Source organism: Azolla caroliniana, unplaced genomic scaffold (assembly GCF_043228905.1).
Source record: "Azolla caroliniana isolate FFs.n. ecotype wild unplaced genomic scaffold, voAzoCaro1.0.p SCAF_17, whole genome shotgun sequence".
In the NCBI taxonomy this organism is placed as follows: Eukaryota; Viridiplantae; Streptophyta; class Polypodiopsida; order Salviniales; family Salviniaceae; genus Azolla; species Azolla caroliniana.
In genome coordinates this window covers 409,528-433,207 of record NW_028230452.1, presented here as the reverse complement: position 1 = coordinate 433,207, position 23,680 = coordinate 409,528, and the positions used below count along the sequence as shown (strand labels likewise).

General features: G+C 37.9%; 4 protein-coding genes across 5 annotated transcripts; 2 read left to right on the top strand and 2 right to left on the bottom strand.

Moving 5' to 3' along the window:
* Window positions 1–1,108: 1,108 nt before the first annotated feature.
* Window positions 1,109–4,694, top strand: LOC147852605 (uncharacterized). Its single transcript, XM_087333596.1, has 2 exons — window positions 1,109–1,344; window positions 2,467–4,694. The coding sequence occupies exons 1-2, from the start codon at window positions 1,134–1,136 to the stop codon at window positions 4,269–4,271; spliced, it is 2,016 nt and encodes a 671-aa protein (XP_087189722.1). The 5' UTR covers window positions 1,109–1,133; the 3' UTR covers window positions 4,272–4,694.
* Window positions 4,695–5,975: 1,281 nt separating this feature from the next.
* LOC147852604 (putative pentatricopeptide repeat-containing protein At3g01580) lies at window positions 5,976–9,422 on the top strand. Its single transcript, XM_087332825.1, has one exon. The coding sequence runs from the start codon at window positions 6,099–6,101 to the stop codon at window positions 9,219–9,221; it is 3,123 nt and encodes a 1,040-aa protein (XP_087188951.1). The 5' UTR covers window positions 5,976–6,098; the 3' UTR covers window positions 9,222–9,422.
* A 902-nt stretch (window positions 9,423–10,324) lies between these two features.
* Window positions 10,325–13,505, bottom strand: LOC147852603 (autophagy-related protein 8C-like). The gene is made up of 6 exons (XM_087332826.1): window positions 13,435–13,505; window positions 12,531–12,571; window positions 12,378–12,433; window positions 11,197–11,249; window positions 10,966–11,084; window positions 10,325–10,685 (listed from the first exon to the last, which is right to left on the bottom strand). The coding sequence occupies exons 2-6, from the start codon at window positions 12,565–12,567 to the stop codon at window positions 10,591–10,593; spliced, it is 360 nt and encodes a 119-aa protein (XP_087188952.1). The 5' UTR covers window positions 12,568–12,571; window positions 13,435–13,505; the 3' UTR covers window positions 10,325–10,590.
* Window positions 13,506–15,631: 2,126 nt separating this feature from the next.
* Window positions 15,632–21,204, bottom strand: LOC147852602 (uncharacterized). Of its 2 annotated transcripts, XM_087333594.1 has the most exons (9): window positions 20,768–21,204; window positions 20,577–20,660; window positions 19,878–19,957; window positions 19,672–19,738; window positions 19,291–19,359; window positions 19,085–19,192; window positions 18,940–19,002; window positions 16,867–16,941; window positions 15,632–16,759 (listed from the first exon to the last, which is right to left on the bottom strand). In XM_087333594.1, exons 1-9 carry the CDS (start codon window positions 20,894–20,896, stop codon window positions 15,767–15,769), a joined length of 1,668 nt encoding a protein of 555 aa, XP_087189720.1. In that variant the 5' UTR covers window positions 20,897–21,204; the 3' UTR covers window positions 15,632–15,766. The 2 variants fall into 2 exon arrangements, with proteins under 2 accessions (XP_087189720.1, XP_087189721.1); XM_087333595.1 differs by lacking the exon at window positions 19,878–19,957 and having other exon boundaries at window positions 20,768–20,809.
* Window positions 21,205–23,680: the final 2,476 nt, after the last annotated feature.

Genomic DNA, 23,680 nt, shown 5'->3' with positions numbered 1-23,680 from the left:
TGGAATCTTTCTTCGAGGTGACACTATATTGGAAAAGGGCAATGAAGTGGCAGTTTGCATGTGCGGAGTTAGATGTAGGCGATAAATAAAACCCAAGTATCTTTGCCAAAAGAAACTATGTTTTGTTATTCTTCACAATAATGGTTTCCAATATATTTTTACTTAGCTTACTTAGTTCAACATCTCATCATTGGTTAGATCCCAAAAACCATTGTCAATCACTTTCCTTTGTCTTCTATCTCAAGGTTACTCCAAAGACAGGGATGGGCACGCCCTAGAGTCCAAACATGAAAGTTGGAAATTCTTTTCGCGAGTCTACCATGATAGATCAAGCTCCCCAAGTGTCCCAACCTTGCATATTTCAAGGTTACAAAAGTATTGTGCTGGGTGGACTGGACGGAAACTCATACAAATTTGGTCAAGGGGGAAGTAAAAAAGATGATTCGAGCAAACACCAAAAACTAAGTGCGATGCCCTTTTGTGTGACAGTGCAGAGCCTTGCCTAGACACGCAATCACATAAACTCAAAGCCATATATCTCAAGAGTCCGACCATCTTGTAAGCTGCCACAAGATGGTTCTTTCCGGCCATTGTTCGTTGTCATGATGGTAGAAAGTCGGAGATCATGAAGAGAGAGAGAAACTCGGCAACGAGTTCCGAAATTGTATTGTAGGTTAAAGGTTAAAGGTTAAAGGTTAAAGGTTAAAGGTTAAAGGTTAAAGGTTAGGTTAGGTTGGGTTAGAGTGGGCAGAGGTAGAAGACATCCGGGGAAAAAACATTCCAAAAACTAGCAGAACAACAAATAGAAAGAAATTGGAGGGGGGAGCTTTTGGTGAAAAGGGAAATGAGAGAGAGAGACAGAGACAGAGAGAGTGTGTGGATTGATTGACTGGATAGATAGATAAATTTGGCACTCTCTCTACCTCCTCTTTATCAATTATGGATCTAAACACTCTGTAACAAAGCCACCAATTAATTCATTCATTGGAAGGCAGGAAGGAGACAGAAGAAGGTTCAGTCTGGAAGCCTCGCCTTCCTATGAATTTCATCCTTCTCTCTCTACCTATCCCCCATGGTAATGGTTTTTATTATCTCGGTGTAGATAGATAGAAATTAAATCTCGACACACAAAAATGGTATCAGAAGATCAGCACCATGTTACTACCATACCATCGTCGTTATCTCCATCAGTCAAGGTTCCTTGTGCAGAGGAGTATGCTCACTCGAGGATGAAGTTGCTCTGTAGCCATGGCGGAAAGATCCTCCCCAGGCCTGATGGGCAGCTTCGATATGTCGGTGGTGACACTAGATTGGTTACGTTCAGCAAGAACATCGGATTCCAGGGTACATGCATATCCCTTTCTTTCATTTCTTCTTGGTTGTTTGTATTTTCCCGTTTGTTTCAAATCTTTATGCTGTGTCTTTTTATCTTCTCTTTTGTTTATTATTGTGGTATGATTGTGTGATCTTCTTTGCTTTCTGGGTACATAACGGGTATTTTTTATACGCAGCTTTATGTATGTGGATCGGACAGAGATCTACTTCTCTTCCGCATGTGATTATCTGTACATTTTCGTTAATTCTGTAGTAGGTGTTTTCTATCTTCTTCTTCCGCACAACATAGTCTCCTGTATGAAAAGAGAAACTCTCTGTCTCTACTGTTCTGTATTGGTGGGTATATTTTATATTTCTTCCCTTTTTGCAGATTGGCTATTTTTTTATTCTCTCTTCTGTATGTGGGTCTGAGAGAGGATTTATCTTCTGTATATTGGCGTACTGTGCATTTTCTCTCTTTTCGCCGTGTTGGGTTATTTGTATATCCTTTTTTCTGCATGTGGGGACTCAGAGAGAGAGAGAGAGAGAAAGAGAGAGAGAGAGAGAGAGAGAGCTACATTCACCTATTTTAAGAGGTCAAAATGACATAAAACCAAACAAGAGATTACAAATTAAAACATTTTCTCAAGAGATTATAAATTAAAGCATTGTTTCCTACTTTGAGAGCAAATTAAAATAAATATAACTAAACGAGTACTAGAGAATCTAATATCTAAGGACTCTGACCTTAGATAGATTGAAACTTCTGACTTCAATGCATCTCCAACATTGGCCATTCCAAGATTGAGAGAGCTCTAAAACTGAAGGAAGCACCTTCTGTTCTGGGTGATAATGAACTCTATTTGTCTTTATTTTTTGATGGCAAGGATGAGAAGTCCATAGCCTTTGATGATCATGGCCTACATGCATGGCACATTATTATTACCTGATTTGTTGTAACACCTTTCAAGCGTCATTGTTAGGACCCCACTTGTGTAATCCTTGATTGACTAGTAGCATGAGGAGTGATGGAGCTAAAGAAAGTCGGGATTGCTTTCTGCTGATGAGCTGTTGTGGTTGTATTGTTGTGTGTGCAAGAGAGAGTCGCGTGAGCCTTCATAACATTCTCTCTCGTGTATGGTTTTCTGACAGATCTCACAAATAAGTTGGAGAAGCTTTTCGGATCCAATCTCTGCTTGAAGTACCAACTCCCAAGCGAAGATCTTGATGTGCTCATCTCTGTAACATGTGATGAAGACGTGGAAAACCTTATTGAGGAGTATGAGAAGAATGAAGCTCGTGAAGGTGCATCAAGGCTTAGAGCTTTCCTTTTCCCTTCATCTGGATTAGTATCGCTATCATCGAGCCACGTCCATTGTCAAACTATGGAAGATATTAAGAGTTCCCCTCGGGATCACAAAATTTCTCCTCGGGCACAAGGCGTTGCATTTTCTCATTCACCACTAACGTTTTCTATGCCTGAAGTGAATAGTGATAATGGTTTTGATGGTCATGTTTCTCGGCATCAGTATAAGCTTAATGAGGTGGAAGATCAGCACTCCCCACGATCTCCCCGACAAGGTATTGGTTCTCCTCTAAAAGCAGTTGGACCTAATCCATTTCATGGAATTCCAGCGAACTATTCACGGCCACTTGTCTCGTCAGGCTCTCCTATTGATTATGGAGGTCGGGGTCCTGCCCTTACTACCTCAGCTCTGGGCTCCCTTTCATCCAACCAACATCAAAACCAACTGCCACAGCATTTCGAAATATGGGAAGAAGGTACTACCCTAGTTAGTCATCGCAATGACAAGTGTCGTGGTGAGTTGGATAGTGAATCTCATCATCAGATTTTTCTGCATGATTCTGGTATAGTAGTGCCCATGGTCAGAATCCCATCGAAAGACTTTGTTGTTCCAGATAACTGTGCTTCAAATATTCAAGCAGTGATGGCTCGCCGACCAAAACCTCAAACAATGCCTCATGTTGATATGCATCCTGACTTTCCCGAGGCTTTTTTGGATGCAAGGCAAGACATGCTTATTCAAGGGAATAATATGAGGCATTACATATCTCCGGAGATGCAAAGGGCCCATCATACACACAATAACTCTGAAGTGCAATGGGGAATCGCTCAACAAAGTGTAAGTGATAAGTGCATCGATGGCCAAAGAAATGATGGTGATTCTGAGAGAGGGCATAGAAAGCTTGAAATGCATTCAACTCCAGAGAATATTATGCATACTCATCATTTTGTGAGGCACGAAGATATAACGGCCCAGCAACAATCAAGGCATGGTGAATATGAAATTTCGAGTCCCTTGCAATCCAGACATGATCATTTGCATCACATGGGGAAGAGTCACTTCCAACCAGTCTATTGGCAAATAAGAGATGGTAGTCAGGAACATCAACAGTATCAAGGCTCTAATCCAGAGACTATTCGCGTAGGTCATGGGATGCAGAAGCACGGGCAATCCTTTGAAGCTCATATGCCATTATCAGCATCGTCTGGACTGTATACTCATTATCAGCATCCACCGAATATGTTTGCTCGGCCCGATGCACTATCTAGTAGTCGCCTTTCTTCACCTTCGTATAGACAAGGAACATCAGATGGTCCTACAAGTCCCCGACAACATCTTGATTCTACTAGTCCTCGTAGACTACCTGATTCTACTAGTCCAAGGGTGGGGCAATTGCCTAATGTTGCTCCACATTTGTTGTCCTCTCCACATGGAATATGGGCACTTCAACAAGAAAGCAAAGCTCAACAAGTCTCTGGTCAAATGTTTTCAGATCCTGTTGAAGGACACCAGCATTACGGCCAAAGTGGAAAACAATTGCATGTAGTAGAGAGAGGTATTGCAATGAATCCTTCTGGTGCTATGGTAAATCAAGGTCAATACCTCAACAAGATTGTTCCAACTAATCTGGATGGGCCGAATGCCAAGTGATTCTGTTTAGTGCTTCATTGAAGTGTTAGGGTGTTCATTCTAAATAGGTATCATGTCAATTCCTTATACCATGCTTAACAACACATATTTGGCAGCCGGCGTTGTATGATTTATTTGAATAACAGACCTTCTGTAGCAATTGAATGCTAAGGTGGAGCAAAGGTGAATGAGCTTTGCGAAGTTCCTTTTGCAGAAGAAGGTTCCTCAATATATCTCTTGGCGAAGGGCCAAGACGTGTGTGTGTGTGTGTGTTTGATTTTATATTTATTTAAGTATTTTCACATGATGAGAATCCATTGATCTTGCATGGTCCATGGAAATTGGTAGATGCTGCCAGACACCGGCTCAGTGTTGGCAGTTGTTCATAATTTCCCTTATGTATTTTCGTGAGTGAATTGCAATATTGACATGGTTGTTAAGCACGATGTTTGAAGGCCATTAACACTATCTTTCGATATGAGTTCCAATAATCCCATGGAACTGTATCCAAGCTGGATCTACATCAGGTTTCACTCAATGAGAATCAAATGCATCTGAGTTAAAATGTCATCATATGACATATTTATTTTAATAAATACTTAAAGATTGTTGGCCAGGTGTATAACTATTCTTGTTAAAGTAATCATGTTGTGTAAATTTGTTGAATACATGCCATTCTCATCCATATTATCTAGTTCAGCACTACTATATATATATCATAAAGTCCGCTCTCTGTTGTAACATGTATTCTACTTCAAACCCAATTTCAATATTGATATTGATGTTGATCAAAACCTAATTATGTGTCCAAACATGATCCCTAGATATTTAAGGGCCTAGGCGTTGTAAAGTTTGGCCATAGGGGCCAAGCAAAGATTGCAAGGTCTCCCTCCCATGATAGAAGGGTTCTTGCAAACAATGGGGGGGAAATGAAGATATAGTATGCATGGTCCCGCAACAGTATAGTAGTGATACTTTGAACCTTTTAAAAGTGAAATGATCATATGAAGTCTTCGAAGTCTGTTACAAAGTATTTTGTTAAATCTTCAAAGTCTTGGAATACCAGCTGATGAGTCACCGCAGAGTGCACAAAGGGAAGCTTATGACAGTAGAGACCTGGATACCAGGATACATGGGACATGGACCCTGCCATCCCCAAATAATGGGGATCACTGCCTGCCATGTTTGACCCATACGAGGACATCTAGAGACACCATCACACTAGGAAACCTTGGATACAATTGAGTCCTTGTAGCATCTTAACCCATACATACTAATTATGCACTTCATACCTGTAAACCATCTCCAAAATCATTCTGTCACATGCATTAAGGCCGTGATCATGGATTTGAAGAAAACCTAGAGCGTTTTTGTTTTTGTTTTTGTTTTCTAATTGTGGTTTTGAACAGCGAGTGAAAAATGATGATACCATGGCTCCTCACCATCCCTATCCCATACATGCACTCTTTATTTGTGCCTGCAAAACCACGGCCAATTATCATTGCAAACTTTAAAGCCATATCTTGCACATGGAGATGATTATCATCATCATCGATCTTTAGGAAACCTGTGGATGGAGAGCTTTTTATTTGTCGTTTGTTTCAGAATCCATGGATGATGGATGAACTTGAATTCACCCATATTTGTAATGGAGACTCGTCTCATATAGTTGTCAGACTTCGCCCTCCTCCCGACTTCCATATATATATATATTTCTCGAAAGGCTACCCGATTTGCTGGAAGTAGTGGGACCTTCTCTTGAATGTTCAGGAAATCTTGTCTTCCGTCCCTCTTTGCTGCTGACTTCTTACTTTAAGGACTCGGAATTATCAAACTTTTGTATGTTGTATGCAGAATGATGCTTCTCTCATCGTCGCTAGATGGAGGAGAATCTCTGCTGGGCGATGGCGAGCTCCATTCTCGTCAGAAACGACAACAACCCGGCAGGAAAAAGGAAAAGAAAACGAAAAAGATAGTGCTCCATTCAGAAAGTTGGATATGGAGTTACGTGCTGTGGACAATCACGCACACTCTTCATCGTTTTTTCTATCTATTCTCAAATCTTGTAATGAGATCAAATCGTTGCATCACACATTAACTCTGTTGTCTGTCCTTACCATAAGAGGCATTTCTCTTACGAGCTTGCTTTCAGACTATTTAGTAGTGAGTTTAGCAAAATGTGGAGCTATGGAAGATTCTCTCTTCTTGTTTTGGAAATTATCTCGAAGAACTGTTTTTTCATGGACTGCACTTATCTCTGCATATGCTGATTCAGGACAAGGAGAAAAAGCACTACAAATGTATGAATGTATGCAACGAGACGATATTCAGCCTAACAATTACACTTATGTTAGTCTCTTGAAATCATGTGCGCTTGTCAGAGATATAGAAATGGGCAAGAAATTTCATTGTGATCTTAAATCCAGAGGATTTGAATGCGACCATTTTGTTGGGAATACTCTCGTTAGCATGTATGGAAAGTTTGGGATGGTTTCACCTGCAAAAGATTTATTTTCTTCAATGAGACATCGTGATGTTGTGTCGTGGACAGCCATTATTTCAGCATTTCTCGAAGTGGGTGACGGAGAGAAAGCCTTACTATCCTATAGACAAATGCATAAAGAAAATATAATCCCTAATCTCACCACATTCACAGTTAGTTTTCAAGTATGTGGTAAAATTGCAGACACTATTGATATCGATAAAAATTTGAGAGAATGTATGGATCTAGAAAACATCAATGAGGATGGGTGCGTAACGAGTTCGATGTGTTTAGAAGCCACGAATATGGATGGAAACTTAATGAATTCCTTGTGTTTACAAAGCACTGATATAGGTGGAAAATTAACAAAATCTATAAGTCGAGAAAACCTTGATGTGGATGGAAGCTTAAGAAAATCTATGCATCTAGGAAACCCGGATGCGGATGGAAGCTTAAGAAAATGCATGGATCTAGAAAACTTTGAGGTGAACAGAAGCATAACAAAATCTGTGTGTCTGGAAATTGGAAGAGGATTTCATGTGGATGCTTATAGGATATTTGGGACCTTAAATGCTCTTGTTTATAACACGCTAGTCATTATGTATGCTAAATGTGGTGCCATCACTGAAGCAGAGAATGTATTTGGCATATTATCACAGCCTCACATTGTGTCATGGAATGCACTGCTATCTGCATATGTGCAACAGAATGATGCTATCCGAGCTTTACAGTTTTACAATAGACTTCATTTAGAAGTTTTAGCTCCAGAGATGCACACTACAGTGTTCGCTCTTCAAGCTTGTTCTATCCTTGCAGATGCAGATGAGGGTGTTATGGCAAATGGTCACTTAGTGAAAGAGATAGGTTTAGAAATTGGACAACAATTACATGTAGATATATGCAAGAAAGGATGCGCATCAGATATGTTTGTTAGTACAGCTCTTTTGGTCATGTATAGTAAATTTGGGATTCTTTTAGAGGCTGAAAATGTATTTATGTCACTAACTGAACGCGACATTGCATGTTGGAATGCCATGCTTTCAGTATACATCTGCCATGGTCAGGGAGCCATGGCTTTAAAATTGTATAGACAGATGCAAGGAGAGGGGGTAAATCCAAATTGCTCTACGTTCATCATCTCTCTTCAAGCGTGTAGTAATCTTGTGGAGAAAGGAGAAGACGGTATGTTCGAGGAAGTATCAGCCCAAATAAGCCCTTTAGATATTGTCTATGCATTGCATGTAGATGCTTGGAGGAAGGGCCATGCATCGAACGTCCATATTTGTAACACACTTGTGAGTGTCTATGGAAAGTGTAATGCGATTGAAGAAGCTGAGAAAGTTTTCTGTGGATTATCGCAACACACTATTGTTGCTTGGACTGCTTTAATCTCTGCCTATGTAGATATATGTGAAGGGACCAATGCTTTGATGTTGTACCAACAAATGCAAGAGAGAAATGTAAGTCCAAACGAGCTAACATTCATAGCAGCACTCCAAGCATGTATCTCTCTCATAGACATGTCAGAAGAGGAATATCTAGTGAAGGAAATGACTGTAAAAGATATCTCGAAAGAAATTGTGAATGCATTATATGCAGATGCCGACAAGAAAGGATACACCTCTTGTACTCCTGTGGCAACAACCTTTGTGAGGGCGTATAGCAAGTGTGGATGCATAGAGGAGGCTGAGAGCATGCTGGTTTCAATTCCAGCTCCTGACGTTGATTTATACGATATAGCCCTCTCACTATATATTTCAAATGGCCAAAGAGACAAAGCTCTGCAATTGTATAGTCATATGGTGGAGAAGCTTGCAAGGGTGAGCTATATTACTGTTCTCTACATGTTGCAAGCGGTTAGTGAAATGGGTCAGCTTGACACATGTTTGCAACTTCATTGCTATGCTGTATGTGGGGGATATGATTCAGCTCTTTCCATGTTAACCTCTCTAATCCATGCTTATGGATCTTTTGCAAGCATGAGTGATGCACATGCAATCTTTGATCTAATACCGTCTCCTCAATTAAGCATGTGGACCTCATGCATAGCTGGTTATGCCAGAGTTGGAAACTCTCTATTGACTCTATTTATGCTTGAGAATCTATGTCTCACGGGTTTGAAGCCCAATAAAGTAACATTAACTTCAGTTTTGTCAGCTTGTAGTCGCGCTGGACTCGTGATGGGCGGAATTGAGTATTTTCATTGCTTGAGTAGTGAATCTGGGATATGTCCAACTTTGACACACTACGCAATTCTTTTAGATTTGTTTGGGCGTGCTGGAGATTTCAAGAGGGTTACTGATATAGTGAAGCATATGCCAAAAGAACCCAATCTAATGATTTGGTTGTGTTTACTGGGTGCATGTCGTTTGCATGATAACTTGGACCTAGGAAAACGTGCATTTCATCATGCAATCAATCTAGAGCCCATGAAAGCTGTTGCATATGTCTTGATGTCAAATATTTATGCTAGAGACAGCAATCTGTAAACATCAGGGGAGAATAGAATTCAAGCTTAATTAGGGGCCTCCATCAGAGTTTCTGCTGGCTTTGCCTTTTTTAGGCATTGTTCACCATCGTTCATCATATAGTGTCTACCATGTTCCAAAATGGAAACGCACCATTCACCTTCCCGATGAGATTATAAAGGCTTCATTTACTGTTGAATTTCATATGGTTACTTTATTTACCATGCTAATTAAACCATAATTTCTACATGGCTTCTGAGGTATGATTGTTTACCTTCAAGTCTAAAGATAGAGCACATACTTCTCCTTCAGCGGTTAATGGTTGTAGACCAAAAACATACCAACCACACTATATGACCATGTTTATCTTGTAATGCAACTTATGAGTATCTTCTGTAAATTATTAAGCTTTTTTTTAATAATTCAATTTTATGTTTTGAAGTAATTTGAAAACCTGACATAATATCCAATTATCTTCTTATATTTTGGAGAGATTCAAGTAATTGAAGTACCGGTTTGTTGCTTGCATTTCATATGTTTCAGTTGGATCTATGGCATATGCATGATATCATGTTGTGTAATATCTCTGCCATTGAAGCTCTTTTAACACATACCCTCCATATATAGACGAGCATTTACAAATCCTTATTCAAATGATACTAGAGCAATAATTTTCTACCTTGCATGTTGACATGTCCATGCTGAAATATAAAAGGTTAAACCAATGTCGAAGTTACAATTCCAACATGTCACATCGCCCAATCTTCAAGTAAAATAACTTCCAAAGTCACCTGAGTGAATTGATAGTGTCCACATATCTTTGAAGTCAGGGTTCTTATTACAACGCTAAAATAATCAAATTACATGAGAATAGTATCAGAAGATAACATAACATAAAGGCAAGAAAACATCATGGAGAACAATAAAGACTATAAAAAAGAATGAAACATCAAAGAATATTATGTTTTGGTCGTAGCAGTCAAACCCTTATACCAAACCGACTGTACAGTCAAACCAAATGATAGCTATAACTCGTTTGTTGTAAGCAAAACACAACAAATATAAACGCAACAGAGATAGTTTGTGCAATGGTAGCATATAAAAAGCATAGTCAAGATAATAAATAAACGTGAAAAAGCTGATATGGATATAAAGGTAAACATGTTATCGTTGAACTTGTTTGTCCAACTTCAAATAATCTTTTTTACAACAATGAAATGTTTCGGATGTTTATACATTAGATGAGATTCAATTTTTTACGTGGTCTTATAAGAGCTTGCTCACATCACTGCAAGGATGCTTCTGAGATGTGGCACTTTTCTGTGACATGGGGGAGAACCTAAAAGAAAGTTTTTGATCATTTGAGCTACTATATATTTACATGACAACATTATGACATTCCAAATGTATTCTCTCCACTGTAGGTTACATAAAGAAATCCATCTTCGTCTTTATGTTCCTCGTAAATAGCTGACATTATTGCCGCTGCATTTAGAAGTGCAGAAAAAGATTATTAGCCATAAAAATATTGCCAGTAATGTATTATGCACTATAGTCAAACAATCACGTATCCTACACTATAATGATACAGTGCGATAAATGAATCATGCAGTGAGATGCAAAGGTAATTGAAGTGATTATAAATATTGCCAGTAATGTATTATGCACTATAGTCAAACGATGACGTACCCTGTGCTATAATTATACATTGCGATCAATGAATCATACAGTGAGGTGCAAAGGTAATTGAAGTGATTATATGTACCTGTTGGTGGTAGAACATTGTCAACAAATATAAAGATAGCTTTCTCAGCATTTAATTTGATCCTCTTTCGGATTACATAAACAAATTGTCCCACAGTCAGATCAGCAGGAACAAGGTACCTAGAAAACACATTCACAAAATAGAAGGTAGCAAAAATGTTTTGTGAATGGTTTGTTCATGGTAACTGTCAACACACATTCATAGAACAGAAGGAAATATATATATATATACTTCTTTTTGTCAATGTCTGGAATGTCACTTCTTTCAGCTTTCTCAACGATGACCTTCAACGTCAATAAAAAACAAGTCATCACATTAGATAAGCTAGAAGTGATGGAAATATAGCTTTAATTTCATGACCATGTGCCTCACACAATCCTCCAACATCAATCAAAGACAAGTCATCACATTAGATAAGTTAGAAGTGATGGAAATATAACTTTAGTTTCATGACCATGTGCCTCACACAATCCTCCAACATCAATCAAAGACAAGTCATCACATTAGATGAGTTAGAAGTGATGGAAATATAACTTTAATTTCATGACCATGTGCCTCACACAAACATTTTGAAGCAAAAGATTCATTTCTCTCCCCAAATGCTGCTGAATTTTCATTATTTCCAAAATGCCCTTAATCAACCCTAAAAGAGTAATCATGTGCGAAATGAGTGATTCTATGGTCAGTTCAAGGATTGAGAAAGGACACTCGGGAAAACCAGGAGGATTTGGGGAAATAAGGAAAAACATGGGGTATTCTAGAATCCCCTCTATTCAGGCATACATTATTAGCAGCACATTTTAGAATGATTCTATATGGGTTACAGTGCCATATATTTATTTTCTTGTTAGGAAACGAAGACATCACAAAAGCATGAGTTTAACTTTCTATAACTGTACAGAATTCTGAACATGGACCACAAGTTCTTTTTATATTCTTGCCAAAGCCAAAATTTCAAGAGAAATAAAATAGCCTTTAATGATCACATAAGAGCCATAAATCTACTCAGTAATTGGGAAATTGGGAAATTGGAAAATATTATTTACAATATCGGTTTATAAATGTACGGATCCAACTTTCCATGATTGTACAAGATTCTGACTCTTGGATCAGAATGTCACTTTTATCTTTTTGCCGATAACCCAAGATTTCAGAAAAGTTGAAACAACTTTCCACAACTTGTAAATCTAATTAGATAAAGATACAAGACAAAATTATACAACTTTCTTTGATTATAAGACAGCTGCAAACCTAACAGTGTTTCAGATATTTTACATTGTTTATTACTTAATCATGTCAGGAATGATGAAATTCCGCACACTTTCAGGAATCTAGTAGAAAATGTATACTTCAGACATATCTCATAAACATTGAATTCAATCTAGCCATTGAAAGGTTAAGACAATACTTACAGGGATCCTATCAGAATACTTCTCACGAATTCTCGCAGCTTCGGCCTTCCTTTTCTCTGTTTAAAATAAAAGAAATTGAACATGAACTAAAACTCTTTCTGAGATACACACGCGCGCGCGCACACACACATAAAAATATTGCATTCTCATCACCTAAGTCATGTTCAAGTTTGAAGGAACTCTTCGCCATCTCACTGCGAAAACAAATAGACATAATAAGTCATAACAATCTCAATTGTTTGCAATTAAATCTAGAAAATGTAAGATGGGATCAGGACAAAATAGGCAAATGCTAGCAATGACGTGCTGGGTTCACTGCAACCTTAAAAACCAAAATCCGATTCTGAAGATGGGAAGTCCTTCCGTAAAAGGATGAAAAATATCATGGCAGATCAAGAAACTTATCCTTAATAAATGAAGAGGAATTTAAAGCCAGATCGGAGTATATAAGAAATCAAAAGCCTGCATAATGTGATAAATTGGGACAACATGAATCACAGACGTTGATTTTTTTCAATTCGAACATCAATAAGACTGGTGGATTTCTTCCTTTTTTGAAGAAATAGCAGGGAAAACTTCAAATACATTTTTGTTCTGTTTCAAATGACGGGTGTAGATAAAAAAACGTATGTCCAAAACAATTGGCGGAAATCTGCTGAAAGAGAAGGGGGGGGAGAAAGAAGGATGCAAATATTATCTCTGGAAAACAAAGACTAACTTCATAATCCGTTCTGCCCGAAGACTAACAATTAATGAATCGCGAGAAAATCTTGACAGGAGACATAGGGGGAAATACATTCAAAAACAGAGAAGAGAATAAGGAATAATCTAAGAACGGGAGTCCTGAGACAAACTTCAACGGAAAAAGAACAAAATAGCAAAGAAAGAGAAGAGGGGATACGGATAATGTTAGGAGGCGACTTGACGCGAAACGCAGATATAAAGGCAGGGACGAAAATTATTAATGACGAAGGAATGATGTCGTTGAGAGGAAAGGAGGAGAATAGAAATTAGAAGAAGAAGAAGAAGAAGAAGAAGAAGAAAGCGCGGATCTTACCGTCTGTTTGGTGTGGTTGTTGTTGATGGTTGCAAAGAAGAAGGAGAAGGAGAAGGATGAACAGTGTTCGTGGCGCGAGCGAAGCGGAAAGGCGCAGGAATCAGGAAGAAGAAGATGAAGATGAAGAAGAAGAAGATGAAGATGAAAAGATGGGGGGGCGTGTATCCCACGCAAACACACACACACAGCCCCTCTCTCTCTCTCGTGTGAACAGGCGCCTCCCTCAACACAACACACACATGGGATGGGATGGGATGGGATGGGATGGGATGGGATGAGGATGGGATGGGAGCATCGTCTCGGCCTTGGCCACTCCCCATCTTGGCGGGCGGTCGGCCACCCGGGCATTCCGTCTCTTCCCTTTTTGTTATGAGCATCGCCATAAGTTATCTCGTGCTAGTTTGTACCATACTATTCTTCTACACACGAGGATAAAAGTGTGAAGGTGAATCGAGAGTGTAAAAAAAGGGGGGAGGATTACTTTTAATACGAGGAATTGAGACAACCCATAAAGCTCCAAGTGTGAACTTGCCTTGGGACCTTAGGTCTGGCTTTAAATATGAGGTCTAACTATGCTCATCTCATTACAACTACACTCGTGGGTGATCGGGTGGATTGGGATTTACTATCTATCATTTATGTCCTTGTCTTATGCTTACATTAGAAATAATCTCTAATACTCTTGCTCAGTCTTCAGCTCATCTTCATTTGTTTCTCACCTCGAGACATTGTCTTCTATTCATACCCCAAAACAAGACTCTCTAATTGGTCTTACCTTGACACTCGATTTAAGTTCCTACCTTGACACAATACACATATCGTTCTTACCCCGAGACAAACTTGTTGTCATCGACTTGAAGTTTGAACCACTCCCTCCCATGCTGTTATGAGCATCTACATTTTGAGTTTTGACTGGGCAAAATCTAATGAGTCACTCTCTAAAATATCAGTGTTGAATTAATCATAGAATAATATCTTCAAACGACCTAAGCTTATGATGTCTATTTATTAGCTTTTCGTGACTATCTTACTAAGGTCTTGGTCTTGATAAGCACAATTTGCATTGACATTCATAGGTGGGTACTATTTAGATCGATCTTCTACCAGAAATTTTGAAACAATTTGAGCGTATCTGAAAGTTGAATTCACTTTTGATCAATAGCTTTGCAATTGTAAGAGCACTTATGCCATATCAACTTTTCCAGAATTTAAGTACTCTTAGATAATGACAACACTTGAGAGATTTTAAAATTTAAAGTGAAAACAATAAATCATTAATTTTAGGAGCTCAAATTTCAATAAGATTTATGCCAACCCATCAAGAGTTGGAATTTCAAAATAAACCACAACATAATAGGCATTGAAAAGGAATTGCTTCATAAGGACATATATTTGTAGTTTTAAATTTGTTGAGTAGACTTTGAATGAATCAAATGCTCATCCTGATTCCTATGCACGTGCAATGCTCACAATGTCAATTTGTTTATACATTATTGGTTCGTCATTGCATGGCTCATCTTCTCGCAACTATGTAATCACAAGACATTCCAAACAATCTGATGTTGTAGAATTAAGTGATCATCACCCAATTTAGTTAAAAGATTGCATGGCAACAAACTAGAACACTTATTGACTTAGTTCCACCTCCCATCGTGGTCTCACTTGTCTCAAACAAGTTCTTTGCGTGAGAGAAGTTTTCCATACAAACCACCTAAGTATATTTTTAGGCCTATAAAGTAGTTGATTTGAGGAGGATTGTTATCATCTTGAGTCATTTACAATATCAAGGATCAATTCACTCCTAGCCTAATGAAATTCTATGTTGGAAAAAGACATCACACCAAACAAAGATCAATTGTATCCTAGTACATCACTCCTAGCCTAATGAAATTCTATGTTGGAAAAAGACATCACACCAAACAAAGATCAATTGTATCCTAGTACATCAAATATATCTCTTGAATTAGTTTATCTAAATATGACCAGAAAGCTATCACACACACTCACTCACTCAAAAAAGCATAACGACTTTATAACATAAGAGGGGAGCAAACAATATATAATCAAATGGGAGCACACATTACGTCGAGCAACATACACACACAAAACACAGATGTGGGATTTCTCAAAAACACAAAACACAAATAAGGGGAAAACACAGAAAACATGTACCTTTGGGTGTTTACCACACATAATCCCAAGGCTTCAAAAACTTACTGGTATCTGAGTATTCAAAACATTTACTACAACATTGGTAATTGTTTGGAAGCTTGGGGGTATTGCTAGTAAGTATCCAAAGAGTTTTAGGGACATTTTCATGAGAGTAATGCAGTCAACGATCGGTTTGTGTAGATGAACTTCGCAATCCTCTCCGATACAAGTTCATGTAATATGCAAACATCTTCCTGTGATCAATCTGTTGTTTGGGAGCTATCTCTCCTTGGCTTCGAGCCTGATCTACACATCCATTTTTCCCTTTATCGGTATTTGGGTTTTCGGCCCTAGCCAGCGTGCGTTGACCCTCCTGATTCACAACCGGGATCCGAACCTCAAACCTCTCAATGTTTTCTATGCTTCTTTGTTTGTTATTCACCTTCCTTTGAGCTTGACTAGACTCTCCTGGGAACCGTTGGTAGTCATTGCTCGGATTCGAAAAGTTAGCTATTTGTTCTCGTTGTAAATCTGAAACCCTTCTAGCATTGATTTCATTCTCCCTCATTCCTCCACCTTTATATGCATCATTTCTTGTGTCTCTACTTCTTTGCTGATTATGATACTCTCTTTCCTCATAATCTCGATCTTTGACTGGATCCTTGATCTGATTGTTACCTTGACGAGGAGGGTCTCTCATGTTCTGTCTTATTCCATTATGTTCCACGTAATCTTGTTCGGATTCAGCTGTGGACGGCTTGATTGGATACCTACCCCTTCCATGATTTGGATTTGGATTCAGATTTAATTGACCTCTACTATCCTCACTTTGAAACTCTCTCTGTTGATATACACGATCGTTATTACCAACACTGTACCTCACACTTTTCCTGTTATCTCCAACATAAGGCTCCATATTTACTCTTCCCACTTTGTACCTTGCATCCTCGTCATCCCTAAATGCAGGCTGTTTTCCATTTGCCCTCACGTCTTTGTTGGCAAATGAAGAGGATTTCTCTGCATTTGCTCGTACATCTTTGCTCACAGATTTATCTGCATTCGCTCTTCTATCTTTGTTAGCAAAAGAAGGAGATTTTTCAACGTCCGCTCTCACTTCTTTGTTAGCAAATGAAGTGGCTTTCTCTATAATACCAATCCAATCAGTCAGCTCCTCCTGGGACCAGTTACCAACAGTAAATTTGCAAAAACTCAATTCTCTCTTAATAGCATCTGTGATAGTCTAAATGTGTTTCGCATAGAAAATCGATTTCTGCTTCTTACTGCTGAGGGTGCAATTAAAAGTAAAGACTTTGAATCGGGTACAATCACTTCAAACTCAAGCTGCCCATAAATCAACTGCAAAACTCAACGAAATAAATACAGCTTCAGTGTAATGACTTCTATTACACACAGATAGATAAGCCATGGATAAACTGCCCCAACATCTTTGATCATAGAATAATCTATCTCAGAAAATGATCGAAATCTCTCCTTACAATGAAAGTGGAAATTTTTGTTTGAAAATTTCCCAGTATTTGGATTGACCAAAAACTGACTGCAATGAAAATACGGTATTTATCCATGCCAGGTGATTCAAATCATTCTCAATGTTCCCGATTACATACCAATTCCAACAATGAGTGACTTTTCTTCGCTGCACTACCTCTTTGAAAGAGAATCGTTCCCAACCATGACCATCTCTATCTTCGATGTTCCAATATCCATTTCATACCAGTCACAGAGGATATACTGTCTATGTAACCACCAGAGCTACCCCCATCGCAACACACATGATTGCACTTATATTTTGATGATATGTTACAAGTAATGGGGTTGATCATCCTAATTATTAACTAACGCATTTTCTATAGTTTGCCAACTGTTTGCACAACGTTTGCATCCTAATTCTTTGATGCATATAGAAGGTTAACCTAAATCAGAACAATTTTTGGGTGCATGGCTGCCTCCTAGAATTTAACTTGTCCCTCAATTAAAATTTCCAATAGTTTGCAACCCCACGAAAGTAAGGGGGATATAATGTAAAGATATAATAGCATACGGTGCATTCTACTAGATCCATTGTGGTCAATCCTAGCATTCATTTTGGGATGATTCTAAACATCTATATCTCTATGTTCCCAACATTCATAAAAAAGTGTTTATTTCCAACGAAAAACAAGATAGGCATAACAAGTGATTAATTAATATTGCACGTGCTTAACCACAACAATCACCCTCAAGCAAAGGACAAGGGAGAAAACCACATGGGGTATTTAGTTCCCTTTCTGTAGTTTACTTCCTAGGATTCCAGACTGCGACATGTTCTCATGTGTCCTACTAGTGCTCCAATTTTTCTAGTCAAATACACATGAAAATGGCAAAGGCAGTGAACTGTAGAAAAGGCATCCTTGCTTCACTGAAATAGTTCTGCCCTTTGTCTACTTGAAACACAATTCATCTTGTTGTTGATTCATACACCATATTGAAAGTAAAATCCTTTGCTACATATCCTTATGAATATCATTAGGGTGCTTCTCAAAGGCTTTACATACATTTAAACTATGGCAAGAGAGGATCTCTTTCCATTGAAATGTGCTCTATTATCCATACATGAAGCTTACCATAGAATGAGCCCTAGAAGTCGCAATGGTTTAAAGAGTATTTGCAAGAGAATTCTATTATATGCATGCGAGCTTACAAGATGCCAAGCAAGCATTCCTTGTAATTGCTGGAATCTATCACATGAAATTCAGGTGGATCATGTGACATGTTACATCATTGATGAGGATATTCCTATACTAATTAAGCCTATATAGGATGATATTTCCCCACATGCAGCTAAATAATGTGGCCAATGCATTACACGACTACACAAATGGTTCTGCTATACCACAGATGTGACTTAATCTATCTATTGTATCTAGACATCTACAACTATTTCTATGTTGAACAGTGTAGAGCTGAAACAATTTTGATCTATACAGGTGGATAGGAGGGGCTACCCTGGAATGGTGTTTGTGCATCATGAAAGATCTTCCCCACTATTTTGCCCCCGAAATTATTATATCCATTTGTGTCTCTCAGTGAGTTCATTTTTCGAGTACTGCATGACAAAAACGAAGCATAATCTTTGTATTGATTTGGTCATGGCGAGAAAAGAATCCCTTGCCTATCTATCCTCTTCTTTTCCATCAACCACAGATAAGTACATTTGTACTCATTCCCGACTAATATATTGAATGTAGGCCATGGTAAAAGGAAAATTCAAAAAGCAATACATCTTTTTAAATTCTATAGCACAGTGTTACAATGTCTGAAAAACATCAGAGGAATAAAAATTCACTGAGAACTTACATGAGTACTAGCCCCAAAAAGTGATGTTACGGAACGCACATGTTTACCAACTATATCCATGCCCTGCTTGGAAACAATACATTTTCTCATGGTAGTGCTAGTCAAAAGAAAGAAAGAAATTAAGGTTTCGTGAGAAAACGGAGACCTTGAATAGTAGTAGCTTTCCTGCAACAGCAACAAGAAAACGCTCATCTTTCTTGTACGCAGTTTTTGCCCGCCTATAGACGAGTCCATGCTTCAAGATATCTTTGTCCTAATGTATGCATTCTGAAACTGAGTGTTAATATTCAAAGAGAAAGGAAATGTACACAATCATTTCAACATATGCAATAAAAACAGTGAAAACTTTACCATGCCAACTAGACCCCTTGTCATTCCTAACTCAGCAGCATCTTGTGCGCTCATATCATGAATAATGCACTGCAAAACAAACAGTAGCACAGAAAAACTCAATTGTAACCAACTTATTGTAAATGTTTTTTATTCATATTCAGACAGTTGAAAACCATTCAAATCCTAGAAAGAGATAGCATGCGTGACCATGAAAGCCTTAATCTGCCTAAAAACAATACAGTCACCAAAACTAGGCTTCTCACAGAACATTTTTTGACAGTTTCACCTTAGGTTAATAAGCAGCACATTCAGAATTATACCCGAAAAAAAGGAAAATCTGGTTGTATAGCCTTCACCAACATATGCCTAACAGCTAGCACATGAAGAATATCAAATCACCTGTAGAAGATGTTGAAGTGCCTGTTTTTCCACGCCATTCTGGGTCATAATCTCCCATTGGCCAGAACTGCATGAAAAACGTTTCAAAAAGTTATATATGAAGGTATAAAGACAGCTCCCTCAAGTTTCAATGAGATCTGGAAACCCTAAAGAAAATATTTTCTTGCTATATAGAACAACTTCAACATGAGAAGCACAATTTTTACTTGAATCGTACAGATACAAGCGTGTCATCTGAGCATCCTTCCAGAGCTTTGTATTTTCTATAGTCCTCAAAAGATTCTGACTGAAATAACAAATCACGGTCAATCTTCAAAATGTCAGGCAGCAGATATATGTGTAACTTAACAATTACACATGTAAGGTTACATGCATTTCTAATTTCTCATTTAGAAAGTAAATGTATGGCATATATCCTAAACAACAACTAAGATGATGCCGCATAAGACACGGAATCTCTCCTTCATAGAGAACGAAAAAAGCACAGACCAACAATGTAGTGGCAAAGAGCCATGACCACAAAGCGCTTAAATCGTACTTCACCCTAACCATCTCGAATGAATAGTTCCTTAGTAAGTAGATGTGTAGAGGCCATCATCTTTGACACTGTCTTCAAGTATCATGGACAGAGGGTTGCCATGTAAAAGTAATTTAATGGCAGCTTCCCCCAGTGAAACACTAAGTTTGGCTCAGGAAAATAAATTTGGATCATTTTGAAACATCAAATATTATTGTTATTCATGTTAGAAATACTTTCCAGATTACAAAATATATGTACACACAAATACATATCATGTTTAAGTTTGGCCATCATTTTTTATGTTACCTAGACTTGCTTTATTTCTTCCTTATTTTTTAACATCACATGATTGAAAAATTCCCAGAATTTGAATATACCCTCATACCATTATGATCCTATCCTTGTCTTGTAAAAACAAGGTTCCCATTGTGAAATCGAGCTCCAATATGGCTGCTTTCCATTCTCCCTTCTGTTGTAATAAAACTCCCGAATCACAAGAAATATCATTCCAAACAATTCCATAATAACAATATCACTTTAAACTATGCAATCTCAATTTGTTGGATTAACTGTAACCTTTTTTCCAAAGATACTAGAAGTTCCAGCATTAGACATCCCTCTGCTATCTGCATTATTGCTGTAGAGAATTTGGAAGGAGAATAGTTGACCATAGCTTAAGCGAGGAGCACCAAATCTCGCTAGCATAGTATAATGGTATCTCTCTTACTTTGGTGAAGGCGGTGTAATCCTCAACTTTTGTAAGCCCTATCTGCTCAAAATTCTCCCTTAAGTTAATAGTTAATTTTTAGCATCAAATTATTAAATTCTACAAAAAAGGTAGTTCCCACCCTCTCTACCCCCTGCCCTTATATGATGAAACATAGAAATCATGATTAGTCTCTGTATTCCATTACTAACTCCTCACACGTATATAATTATCTCATATTATTTCTTATGATGTTGGCATTCTTCTCATACGCGTATCTGGTGTACGAACGTGTGCACTTTGTCTATAAACATGTGTATAAACAGATATAAACAGATAGATTAAGGTCAACATACTCCATTATACTTTTTTATCTTTGAGTCTGGAGGATTTCTCCATAATTTCTTATTAGATATAATGAAGTTTTGGCATGCAAATGATTGTCTTTATATGGTTAAATGCAGGGAAGCTCTCATGTTATATTTGATTTCGAGCACAACCCAGCTCTACCTTTGTCATGTGCTTTTTTTAGCAGGCATGTTGGCATGTTGTACTGTAACAAGAACTTTAGAAATCCTATTCCTTTCCATACTTTTATCAATATGATATTAATATTATTCTTATAGAGTAGCAACGACATAGGCATCATATTCTTTCCCATACTTTTGACGTTAGCTTTCCATGCTTTTATCCTATTGCTGACATTGCTACAAAAGTTAGACCGTAATCCCCTTTAACTCCCATGAAAGAAAACAAACAATCACATCACTTCTTAATGCATGCACTTTGCATCACTGTAAACTCCAATAAGCATTCTTGCATCTTGACAGTAATAGCTTTCTTTCGCAAAATTTTATAACCACTTAATCACACCATTCCTTCACTAATGCACCTCCAGGAGCATCCACTCATTCCTTTGAGGTTTTATATTACAAATTCCTGTTCTGTTATGACATTACTACGAGGTAATATTTGAATGTAGCATCATTTCTTTAACTTGTGCAGTTCATATTCCCATACATAATCCCCACATGCATTCATTTCTTTGCATCAAATTCACCAATCCCTGGCTGTGTTGACACATCAATGCAAGGTTAGATTTCCCTTTTGTATCAAAATTTGCCATTTGTTTCTTGTTATTGTGGCATTTCTACAATATATTATAGAAAAAGCAAAAAACATTTCTTCTCTAAGGAGCAAAACGCATAAACGCTTCATGTCTTATCCCTTATGCTTATGATCACGCAACATGCAGATTCATTTCCCTCTGATGATTGGCATCAGTTTTCTCCATGAAGATTCATGAGGCAATCAATAAACGTGTTCACATGCATTCATTTCTTCTCTGTTTTATGCCAAATTTTCAGTCTATGGATTAATCCATCTAAAGATAAACCGGTCTGGGAACTTCGATTCCCTTAATTTCACCAGGGTAGGGATCGATGCCGTGAGACAGAGACACAGACACAGACGAGGAAAACGTACCGGTGTCTTTGTTCGATCTCTTTCTCTCCCTCCCTCTGCAAAACACGATTCCTATTTTGTATGTGCATATAAAATCTAAGGGGTGTTTCGACGAAACGTGTAAATTTACATATAAAACCCTCTTGTTCCATCAAATATCCCCAGTTACATATTTCCGAAATTCTCCCACACCCCCAAACTTCCCTATAATAACACTCTCCAGGCTCAAGCTTAGGCTCGTCAAGCTTAGACTCTCACTGTCTAAAGTTGGTTGCGTGATCACCCCTATATAGATTGGCTACCTCCATGTAACCTTGATTTCACCAGTAAGTTAATAACTACGTGCTCAATATATATATATATATATATATACACACACACTTAAGAATCAAGATTATGTTGCCAATAATAAATGGCTCTTTCATGAATTACCAACCCCAAACCTAAACCTCGACATTCATAAGCAATGCATAAACCCTGTAACTGACATTGCCCAACCATAGACCGCAATAATAACCAAGACATTCATTGCCACTATGTTTGCAAGTTGTTCTATTTCCAAAATATAGGTTATGCCCCGAGTGTTTCTCGAGTCATTTATTGAGATCAAATCTATACGTCTTGTATGTCGTGCCAATGACTAGTTCTTGAGAAGATCATCTGATTAGGTTATTCCCAAGACCAATCATTTTTTTATTTGAGCTTTCAAGTACTTTTGTACAACAACAGATTCAATCACTTCTATGTTACTATGGATTAATAGAAGGGAATAAGCATTAGGTTTGTTCAAGTGTTACTACATTGCCATAGATCAATCAACCTATTTGTGTTGCCCAAGATCCAATTTTGTACTACGTAGAGGGTGAATGCTTGCCTAGTGTCAAAAGGTTTAGTCAATGACTTAACAACAAGCGAGTTAACAACTAATTCAATAACGAACTATGACAACAAATCCTCCCTTCCATAAACCCCAAGGTTTAAGATGAAAGAATTTTGAAGCACATTCTCTAGCATCATGCACAAACACTCCGGAAAAGGTAGAAACCCTATAGTTTTTCAAGCACTTCTTTATCATTGTGGACTAACAATCCCATTGTATTCCTAAACCTTTTGAAAACATTATACGTGCAATTGTGATCCAATAACAACCCCGATGCACACTAAGTTTATGATTTTTGAAAACCCTTAACCTATGATTTTCTTAGGAGACATACGTTATCCGTGAGTGTATACTTGAGTGTAGTCTCATTTGTTTAACAAAATCTTCGGGTTTTCCAAGCTCTTCACAATTGCCGCGGAATGGACTAAACAATTACTTT